We start from the raw sequence: 11,587 nt of genomic DNA on the forward strand, positions 1-11,587 counted from the left end.
AGCTGTTCAGATAACTACTCGCCCACTGACGAAGGCGTTCCTTGATCGCACGGGTTAGACCACGATCCCGGAGTCTCGCGGCATTTTCTCAGACGCTCCAATATTGAGACCTCTCGCGGGAGTCCCGCGGGCAGCGCCGAATGGTCAGGTGACCTCACGGCCCCGCCCACGTCTTCCTTGACCGCGGGCCCGCTTCACGCATGCGCGGGCGGCGGTGGCAGCAGCGAGTTGGCGCGGTGCGAGCGCGAGTGGCGGGATGGTGCTGAACCGGGTGCGGGCGGTTTTCTTCGATCTGGACAACACGCTCATCGACACGGCAGGGGCGAGTAGAAAAGGCATGTTGGAGGTAACGTCCCGACTCCCGCGGTCGTCCTCTGGGCAGGGTCAGCGCGCCCAACCCCTATCGCGCGCTTTCCTGTCCCCTTGGTGTCCTCCCACCCCCGACATTCCCACTGCCGAGTCCACCGATACCGCGCCTGGCGCTGGGTCATCCCGGAGGCACTGGCTTCTCGTCCTTTGAGACCCACCTCGTGAGGGAAGGAGCGGGAAAGAAGGACCAGTGGGCAGGGGAAACTGGCTGGGGAGGCTGCCTTCTCTCACGCCCAGCGGCTTGGGTTACCTGCCTGGCTACGCCCACGTCTGGGAAGCTGGGTTCTAGAAGTTGTTTCCAGCGCTGTGGGACCCGGGAGAATGTCGTTAAAACTGCCACGGTGGCAGAGTTGCCCACAAACATAGACGGTCACCTGGCTTTTTGCCAAGACAGGTTCGGACCAGGCTAGTGTGGCGCCAGGCTCTCCGCGGTTGGCCTCTCCACACCGCGTGGTCTTTGGCAGTGCTTGGTCTTAGGCAGATCTTTGAGGAGACCCAAGAAGTTACACAACTATCAGTGGCGAGCCTGGACTTAATTGACTCCAGAAAATTTTCTCCGCAGAAATTGACCTCCAGTCTCCCTGCTGTGGGTGTGACCCTTAAGATTTCTGAGGTGACGCTCACAGCCCGTGCTTGTACAGAGCATTACTTTCATGAGGCATTATTCAGCAGCATCCTCTCCTTTCCATATCCACAAATGCTGAATCAGACCTCTTCAAGGCCCAAGTCCACCCCTGCTTGCTTGCTTCTGCCTTCAGCTCTAGGGAGAAAACCAAGGATTATCAGATGCGAAAACCCACTTTCAAAAGCTAATCCTTCCAACCCTGAGAGTCCCAACCTCTTCATGCTTCATTAGTTAGGTTTTGACTCCCTGGGTTTTTTGTTTTGTTTTGTTTTGTTTTTTTAAGCCCCAAAGGTGGGGCTGGACCGGGGCGACCTCAAGACCTGAGCCCAGGTCAGGAGTCCGATGCTTACCTGACTGAGCCACCTAGGTGCCCCAGGTTTTGACTCCTTGCATCTTCATCCTTTCTTGATGCGTTTCACTCCTGCATATTCAGGTCTGTCCCATACTTGAAAAAATAAAAAAGAAGCCTCCTTTGAACCTTTCTTCCTTCACTAGATATTTCTCTCTCTTGACGGCCTTTTTTGTTGTTTTTAATTTGAATTCAAGTTAGTTATGTAGTGTTTTATTGGTTTCAGGGAATCATCAGTTGCATAGAACACCCAGTGCTCATTACATCAGGTGCCCTCCTGCATGCCCATCATGCTATTACCCCATCCCCCACCCACCTTCCCTCCAGCAACCCTCAAGATTGTTCCCTAGAGTTCAGATTTTCTTATGGTTTGCCTCCTTCTCTGTTTTTATCTTATTTTTCCTTACTTTCCCGTTTTGTTTCTTAAATTTTACGTATGAGGGAAATCATGTGGTATTTGTCTTTCTCTGACTTCTTGAATTAGCATAATACCCTCTAGTTCTATCCATGTTGTTGCAAATGGCAAGATTTCATTCTTTTTGATGGCTGACTAATATACTCCACTGTGGTTTTGATTTGTATTTCCCTAATGCCAAGTGATGTGGAGCATTTTTTCATGTGTCTCTTGGCCATTTTCTTTGGAGAAAAGTCTGTTCATGTCTTCTGCCCATTTCTTGACTGAATTATTTGTTTTTTGGGTGTTGAGTTTGATAAGTTCTTTATAGATCCTGGATACTAGCCCTTTATCTGATAAAACATTTGCAAATATATTCTCCCACTCTGTAGGTTGCCTTTTAGTTTTGTCGACTGTTTCCTTTGCTGTGCAAAAGCTTTTTATCTTGGGGTGCCTGGGTGGCTCAGTCGGTTAAACATCTGCCTTTGTTCATGGTCAGGTCATGATCCCAGGGTTCTGGGATCGAGCCTCGCATCCAGCTCCCTGACCAGCAGAAAGCCTGCTTCTCCTTCTCCCTCTGCTGCTCCCCCTGGTTGTGCTCCCTCTCTCTGTGTGTGTCAAATAAATAAAGTCTTTTTTTAAAAAAAAGCTTTTTCCACGTCTGAGGAAATCATCAGCACCCTAGAGACTGACCGGAAAGCAAGGACTTTGGGTGAATGCACTAAACTCTGCCTCTAGACTTCTAGCCTCCTACCTCCAGGTCCTGGGCGTGAGCCGCGGCCTCCAGCCCAGCCGTCCTTGCTGCAGACCGGCTGCCCCCAGAGCCCACGTCCTTCTATCTTGCCCATTTCTCCTGCCTCATGGGGTTTTGTGCAATTCAAGAGTTTTTCCATAAACTGACCTTGTATTAGTAGAGCCTTTAGGAGATTCTTGTTAGAAACCAAAGCTCTGAACAGTTTTTTTCCCTCGATTCCAACCCAAAGATTTATGTACCTTAATATTAATAGTTTAATCAAATTTGTGGATGGTTTCTCCCCTTTTCCTATTTGACATTCTTAGCCCTAGGTTATCTTTATCACAGGAATGGTGATGTACATCAGTCCAATAAAATATGAAATAACCATGCTGAAAAAACAAAACAAACAAAAAAAAGCTTATCTTGGTGAAGTCCCAATACATTTTTGCTTTTGTTTCCCTTGCCTCAGGGGATGTGTCTAGCAAGAAGTCAAAGAGGCCAAGGTCAAAGAGATTGCTGCCTGTGTTCTCCTCTGGGATTTTGATGGATTCCTGTCCCACATTTAGGCCTTTCATCCATTTTGAGTCTATTTTTGTGTGTGGTGTAAGGAAATGGTCCAGTTTCATTCTTCTGCATGTGGCTGTCCAATTTTCCCAACACCATTTATTGAAGAAACTGTCCTTTTTCCATTGGATATTCTTTCCTGCTTTGTGGAAGATAATTGACCATAGAGTCGAGTCCATTTCTGGATTCTCTGTTCTGTTCCATTGACCTATGTGTCTGTTTTGTGTTGACGGCAATATTTTTCAAAAGAAATCTATATACATTATCTCCACGTCTCCACCTTTTATATATTCCTTAATCCCTTGACATATGGTTTCTCTTTGTGCTACTTAATGAAATAGACTTGCCAGGTCATTAGGCACTTCCCAAATTGCCAGAGTCAATGGACATTTTAAGTCTGTATTAATGACTTTGCTGAGGTATTGCATACTATTGACTATCCCTTCCATTTGCATACCCTTGACCTTAACCTCATGGGCACCACCCTGTGCTGTATTGCCTCCAGTCTCTCTAGCTGTCTTGTGTGTTCTTGGCAGGTCAAGCCCAGTATATTGAAATTAAATTCTTGATTTAGGCCAAATCATGCAATAGCCTAGAGTTCATGTGTTAAAATCAGGCATTTGAGTTTGAATCACAACTCTCCCAATACCTAGCTGAAAGTGCCTGAACAAGTTCCCTAAACTGTCTAAATCTTAAATCCTTATTTAAAAATTTGAATGGTGATATTAGTCCTCAGTGTCCTTATGAGGTTTAACTGAATGCATGGGAAGTATATAGCATCCAAGCGTAAACTCGATGAATTGTACCATCCACCCTGTCACCCAGTCTGTCCCCTCCTGCATATCCACCCCCCCACCACCCTTATCTTAATTAAAGGTGTACTTGTCTGTCACCTAGACGATTGCTGTGGTGGTGTCTCCAAGCTTACTGTGTCCAGTTCATCCTCCACGTTCCTGCCAGAGTGAAATTTCTGAAAAAAAGTCAGATCGTATTTTTCCCTAGTCTTTACACCCTTCCTTGTACCAACACTGTATTTTGTTCAAGATATCTTAAAATATACTTATCAAAGGATATTACAATTAATTTTTGCAAATCAGATGCCTGCAACTTAAGAGCTTCTTAAGAGGAAACAAACTATCTTGGTCATATTCATTTGATACATGGTAAATATTAAATGAATAATGGATGAATGGATCAAAATCCAGGTCTTCAGACTTGGTTCGGTTGCCACCTCCTTTATAAACATCCTATTAAACGAGCAGAATTGAGTTGTGTGCTTTTGACTATACAAGGAGTGCTTTATCATGTAAGAATACAATACCATCTGGGGAGCCTGGGTGGCTCAGTTGTTTAAGCATCTGCCTTTGCTTTAGGTTGTGATCTCGGGGTCCTGGGATTGAGCCCCGCATTGGGCTCCCTGTTAAGCGAGGAGCCTGCTTCTCCCTCTGCTCATGCTCTCTCTCTCCCAAATAAATAAATAAAATCTAAAAAAAAAAAAGAATACAACACCATCCATAAATGTTGGCCTATTCAAAAGTAACATACCAGCTTTCATAAATACTCTGATTTATGAAAGGAGAAAGGGAGGAAAGGTCTAGTCATTGCCTTGTGCTTGGGGAGAAGGAGCCATATACTGACTATATATCCATTTAATTTTTTTTAATCTTCTGGAAAAGTTACTTCTTTCTGCCATCTTCAGGCCTTTCTTTCAGGGTCACTACCCAAGAGGAAGCTGTCCACAGAATTTGGGGTTTCTCAGTGAACAGAGCAGAAAAGATTTCTGCATTTGTGAGTTTACTTTCTAGTGGTGGTTGATCATGAACATAATACATCAAATGTATGTTTATTTATAAGTATGTTCAAAAAAGTGGAGAGGAGAATGAATTGCAGTTTTAAATAGGTTGGTCAGGTAAGTCACATGGAGTAAATGATGTTTGAAGAAAGACTTGGACTAAACATGAGGGCTGCTTGAATTGTTAGACTATATGTAGGCAGTCATAGTGAGCATGTAATTTTTTTTTAAAGATTTTATTCAGGGGCGCCTGGGTGGCTCAGTCGTTAAGTGTCTGCCTTCGGCTCAGGTCACGATCCCAGGGTGCTGGGATCGAGCCCCACATCGGGCTCCTTGCTCAGCGGGAAGCCTGCTTCTCCCTCTCCCACTCCCCCTGCTTGTGTTCCCTCTCTCGCTGTGTCTGTCAAATAAATAAATAAAATCTTTTAAAAAAAATAAAAAATAAAGATTTTATTCATTTATTTTAGAGAGAGTGAGTGCAAGCGTGGGGAGGGGCAGAGGGAGAGAGAGCATCCCAAGGGGACCCCACACTGAGCGTGGAGCCTGAATGGGGCTCCGTCCCAGGAACCCGAGATCACAACCTGAGTGAAATCAAGAGTCAGACGCCCAACCAACTGAGCCACCCAGGTGCCCCTGTGAGCATGTATTTTTAACTCAGTTTTATTTGGAATTCAGCCACTTCATATCATATCATAGTGTTACAGTATTATATAGTTCCTACACTAGCCCTCAAAGAGTGTTTAAATCACAATTAGCTAAAAACTAGTACTGATGATAGTTATCTTTAATTCTGGGTCCAGAGAGCAGGTTGGAAGGATATAGTTTCCTTTCTATATCGGTTAAGATGAGACTTAGAGTTTTGAAGTAGAAGCTTGAGTTTATCTTATCTACAAATTGATCTCCCCCTTCCCCCCTTCACTATCTTAGGGTCCTTTTCTTCAGGCCCCTAGGTACCTGGTGGGCTTAATTGTACTCAGAATCCTTTTCAAGCCGCCTTATCCCTTGCACAAAATGTCATCATACCTCCAAATTAGAGATCATTTTCCTCCACCCCCAATTCAATCAAAATTCCTATTTTCTCAGTGCAGGGATTAGGATTGTTTATACTAGTAATAATATGAACTAATTCAAGTTAGGTGTTTTTTGTTTTTATTGAAGTATAGTTGATACACAATGTTATGTTAGTTTCAGGTGTACAACAGTGATTCTCAATAGGTGTTATTTCTGTTTTAATAATATGTAAATGGCTGATAAAGTTTTTCCCCAAGTATGTTAATATTAAAATGCTACTTGGGGGCGCCTGGATGGCTCAGTCGGTTAAGCAACTGCTTTCAGCTCAGATCACGATCCCAGGGTCCTGGGATCGAGCCTTGCATCGGGCTCCCTGCTCAGCAAAGGAACCTGCTTCTCCTCCTCCCTCTGCTGCTCCCCCTGCTTGTGTGCTCTCTCTCTCTCTGTCAAATAAATAAATAAAATCTTAAAAAAAATGCTACTTGTGATCCCAATTGAATCTGCAATTAGTTGCTGTGTGAAAAAATGGGAAAGTTAAATCAGAGGATATAATGGGAAGAAATTTCAAAACTTGAAAGTGGTATGCTATACCTTTACAAGACTCTCCCCTTTAAGGTGAGCTAATTCTGTTTTTTCAGAGCCCTAAAAACGTGAAATGAATTGCCAATTGCAGGAACAGGAAATTGGACAGTTCTGGGAGCTCTCTCTGTTGGCTATGAGCTAGCTCCTATTTAAGCTTAAGCACTGTGGATTTCTAGAGGCCTGTGTTCTTTTATTGTGTAGCAATAGGTTTGCTAATAAAACTTTAGGGTAACCTTCCATCATAGCTCAAGAGTAATTTTTTTTTTAAAGATTTTATTTATTTATTTGACAGAGACACAGCGAGAGAGGGAATACAAGCAGGGGGAGTGGGAGAGGGAAAAGCAGGCTTCTGCTGAGCAGGGAACCCAATGCAGGGCTCGATCCCAGGACGCTGGGATCATGACCTGAGCCGAAGGCAGACACCCAACGACTGAGCCACCCAGGTGCCCCAGCTCAAGAGTAATTCAACTGACATTGTTAGAAAAGATGGTGACATGCACATGGAGGCTGTAAAAGCTCGGTTTGTTAACTGAAATTTAACTTTGCCTTCCCCTAAAATTCTTAGGAATGGTGTATTTTTCTTGAAGAAATAAGACTTCTTAACTATTGCATTTTTTTGAAAAGCACAAATAGCCTGAACAATATTTACTTTTGATGTGATTCTTATACTTTTTTTTTTTAAGATTTTATTTATTTATTTGACAGAGAGAGACACAGTGAGAGAGGGAATGCAAGCAGGGGGAGTAGGAGAGGGAGAAGCAGGCTTCCCACCAAGCAGGGAGCCCATGCGGGGCTGGATCCCATGACCTGAGCCGAAGGCAGACACTTAACAACTGAGCCACCCAGGTGCCCCAATGTGATTCTTATACTTTGAAGGAGGAAAAATGTGTCTATTAATCTCTTTCCCCTTTTCAGTAGGTGAATTGAGTGTCTGGTGTGAGTAGCATACTACTTGTTCCCTGTATAGTTTAGGGCAACACATTTTAACTTGTTTGACCTCCTTGCTTCAACAGCAGACAGTTTTTAGTCCCAGCTATGTGCATTGCACTCATTATCCAAAGATCCAAAGTTGTCTTGGCATTGTCAACTTTCCCCAGATGTCCCTAAGATAGGGACTTCAAATGCAGGTAGTCCATTTGGGAGGTGATCCTTGCAAGTGCTGTAGAAGAATGGTGGAATCATACAAGGAAGGGAGGGAATCTAATAAATGAGCAGGTTACTGGTGTGAACAGTTGGGGAACTCTGGGAGACAGCATACAGAGCATGCTTCAGTTGTCCCTCCCAAGGGACAAGAAAGCTGGGATATTAATCTACCAATTTGTGCCCCTCATTGGTTGAGGCCCACTTCCAGGGCAACACTTCAGCCCTAGCTTGTGTGCATGGGTGTGCCCATGGTCAAATAAAGCCCTTAGTTACTTAGAGGATGAAGCCCAATTGGCATTACAGTATCACTTAACAGTATGAAGCCACTGGCATGTATGGAAACTGTGTGCCAAGGGGACTTGGGTAGCATCTATAGCAGCCTGGGATTGAAGGCCCTTTACTAACCAGTTGCAAACATGCTCTTCAGCCTCCTCTTTTAGGATCCTCCCTCATATGCCTTCCATTTCAGCTTGAAATCAGCTTCTCACTTTTCCCAGTTCTCAAAATTCTAAGCTCCGTAGCTTTGTTCTTGCTATTCCTTCTGTCTAGACTGATTTCATTCTCCTCCCAGGCCCACCTTCTAGGCTTGGTAATACCTTGGTTTAAATGTTACTTTCTCAGGGTGCCTGGGTGGCTCAGTCCTTAAGCATCCACCTTCAGCTCAGGTCATGATCCCAGGGTGCTGGGATCAAGCCCCACATTGGGCTCCCTGCTCAGTGGGAAGCCTGCTTTTCCCTCTCCCACTCCCTCTGCTTGTGTTCCCTCTCTCGCTGTCTCTCTCTTTGTCAAATAAATAAAATCTTTAAAAAAGTTAGAAAAAAAAGCTACTTTCTCTGCCAGGTCTTATCCAATAACCCTGTGGAATGACTTGCTTCTTACATTTTATTTCCACCGTTGTTTAGATGACTGTCATAGCACTCAACCCAGCATTTATGTTGGTTGCATACCTGCTTATTTTCCCCACCAGATAATGTCATGAGGGCAACAGACCCAGTCTCCACTGCCTAATACAATAGTGTAAAGGTAAGCACATGTGCTTTGGAAGTAGGCAAGTGTGGATTTAAATCCCAGCTTGGGCAAGTTACTTAATAGTTCTGAATTTCCATTTCCTCATTTCAAAAAGGGGAGTGCCTTGCAGAGTTGTGGAAAAGGTTAGAAATAATATATGTGAGCATTAGGCACAATGCTTGCCACATTAGGGTTTCCGTAAATGTTAAAAGAGGCCAAATGGAAAAGAACCTAATATAATAAAAGCCGAGATAAAAAGTCGGGGGAACACAAGAGGGAGCGTGTAATTCTAACAAGGGAGTCAGAACCAGTGTAACAGAGGGTGACTCAGAACTCCTTGAAGTTTTTTATCTGGAAAACTAGGTTTGGAAAAAGCCCTGGGTCATTAAACTGCTGAAATCGGAACATGCTTGATTCTTTTTTTTTTTTTAAGATTTCATTTATTTGACAGAGAGACACAGCGAGAGAGGGAACACAAGCAGGGGGAGTGGGAGAGGGAGAAGCAGGCTTCCCACTGAGCAGGGAGCCCGATGCAGGGCTCGATCCCAGGACCCTGGGATCATGACCTGAGCCAAAGGCAGACGCTTAATGACTGGGCCACCCAGGCGCCCCAACATGCTTGATTCTGTTAGAACTATTCTGAATACATGTTTTTAAAAGTACAGAATTAGGTCCCATTTTATATGGTGGTCAATTTAGGCCTTCAAAATGTAAAATGGGTGTAGATAAAAGGATGAACCAGCATTATTTTTGGAAGAGTCTATATAATGGTTGTGAGGAATTTAAAATGTTTTACTAAACATTTAAACCTAGGTTTTATTTCTATTTCTTCATAACCAGAATGGAAGGTGGTGGACTGCCAAATGAAGGGTTTTTATGACCTATATCTGAAGATACTTCTTAGAATAGAAATCGGTCGGGCGCCTGGGTGGCTCAGTTGGTTAAGCGACTGCCTTCGGCTCAGGTCATGATCCTGGAGTCCCGGGGTCAGGTCCCGCGTCCCGCGTCGGGCTCCCTGCTCAGCAGGGGGTCTGCTTCTCCCTCTGACCCTCCCCCCTCTCATGTGCTCTTTCTCTCTCATTCTCTCTCTCAAATAAATAAATAAAATCTTTAAAAAAAAAAAAGAAAGAAAAGAAAGGAATCCCTTCCAAAAATCATATTAAAAAAAAGAAAGAAGTCGGTCAAAAATATGAATGAGTTGTGTAGAGAGATTGGGAAATCTTCCCTCTGATATTCTTTGAAAATGAGACCAATTCCCACCAGAAATGGTGTGGTAACAGAGCTGCCTTAAGGCAGGCACATGGAGTTGGAATCTCTACTCTGGCATTATAGGAACATGGCTTGGCTTCTCAGGGCATGACTATAAAAGACCTGAAGTGTGTTAATGGAGTTTTCCTTTATTTAGGTGATAAAGCTCTTACAATCAAAATACCATTACAAAGAAGAGGCTGAAACCATTTGTGACAAAGTTCAAGTTAAACTCAGCAAGGAATGTTTTCATCCTTCCAGTACATGCATTACTGACCTAAGGACTTTACACTGGGAAGAAGCAATCCAGGAAACGAAGGGTGGTGCAGCCAATAGGAAATTGGCTGAAGAATGTTATTTCCTGTGGAAATCTACACGTTTACAGCATATGATACTAGCAGAAGATGTTAAAGCCATGCTCACTGAACTTCGGAAGGAGGTCCGCCTACTTTTATTAACAAATGGAGACCGACAGACCCAGAGGGAGAAGATCGAGGCTTGTGCCTGCCAGTCCTATTTTGATGCTATCGTTGTAGGTGGAGAGCAGAAAGAAGAGAAACCAGCACCTTCCATATTTTATCACGGCTGTGATCTCCTCGGAGTACAGCCTGGGGACTGTGTGATGGTTGGTGACACGCTAGAAACAGATATACAAGGAGGCCTCAATGCAGGGCTGAAAGCAACAGTCTGGATAAATAAAAATGGAATAATGCCACTGAAGTCATCCCCCATGCCACATTATATAGTTTCTTCTGTGCTAGAGTTACCTGCTCTCTTACAAAGTATAGATTGTACAGTCAGTATGTCAGCTTAAGGCACATAAAAGGGCATGATTATGTATTTTTAGGGTCAAATTACAGGTTTTGAACTAAGAAAAGTTAAGGCATTCCATATACTAAGACCCAGTTCTAAGAATAATTTTACTTACGATTAATAGCCAATCAACCACTGACTGGTATTTATATCTGGAAATCCAGAGTACCTTAATTAATACAAGTTACTTTTAGTAGTATAATCCAGAAAACTTGAGGAAATATATTATTTGTTAATCTGTGACTTGAGGTTTTTAAAAAATTATTAGACTTTTAGCATCTTGGATCCATGAAGATACCAGGCAAGATACCTTATACATGGATGCACAAATACAGGTTTTATGTTGTGTCTTAAAAATAGATATTTTTTTAAAATAGATATTCTAAAACAGATATGTAATAGAGATTTATCAGAACAATTGGATCTGATTAATAGGAAATAAGTGCTAAATCACATGCCAATCAAGGCACTCCATAGTGAAATTATTTTGCATATTTTCTTTTTTAAAAGATATATACCATATTTTTGCCTACTTTGAATATATATGTTCTTTTATGAATCCAGTTTTTCTGCATGACCTTTTTTTGGGTGCAGGGGGGCATTTTCCTATGGTATATACGTGACAAATAGATTTCTCCAGTAAAAAAGCCATTAAAACCAACATGTGGTGCTCCTTTTCCATGGCAGTTTCACATCTTTCCAGAGTGCACTTGTAAGTTCTTATTAGTCTTTACCTCTTACAGAAGTATTTTTACAATCTTTTCCCAGGTATACAATTGGGTTCAGGGGACTAGACTGCCTGGCTGGGGATAAGTACAAGCCACATGGCACCAAAAGTCATTTTCCTTCTGTGGATACCTCAGAGGTGCAGCCTAACCATGTAGCTCTCCCATAAATTCTCTACTGACTGAATAGTTTCACCTATATGATGAAAGCTAATAGAAAATTATGTT

The 11,587-nt window shown here is 43.0% G+C and overlaps 1 protein-coding gene across 1 annotated transcript; it reads left to right on the top strand.

Annotated features, from left to right (window-relative positions):
- Nucleotides 1-213: 213 nt before the first annotated feature.
- Nucleotides 214-11,202, top strand: LOC110590035 (N-acetylneuraminic acid phosphatase). The gene is made up of 2 exons (XM_021700720.1): nt 214-346; nt 9,979-11,202. The coding sequence occupies exons 1-2, from the start codon at nt 257-259 to the stop codon at nt 10,633-10,635; spliced, it is 747 nt and encodes a 248-aa protein (XP_021556395.1). The 5' UTR covers nt 214-256; the 3' UTR covers nt 10,636-11,202.
- Nucleotides 11,203-11,587: the final 385 nt, after the last annotated feature.

This window comes from Neomonachus schauinslandi, chromosome 10, assembly GCF_002201575.2.
Source record: "Neomonachus schauinslandi chromosome 10, ASM220157v2, whole genome shotgun sequence".
In the NCBI taxonomy this organism is placed as follows: domain Eukaryota; kingdom Metazoa; phylum Chordata; class Mammalia; order Carnivora; family Phocidae; genus Neomonachus; species Neomonachus schauinslandi.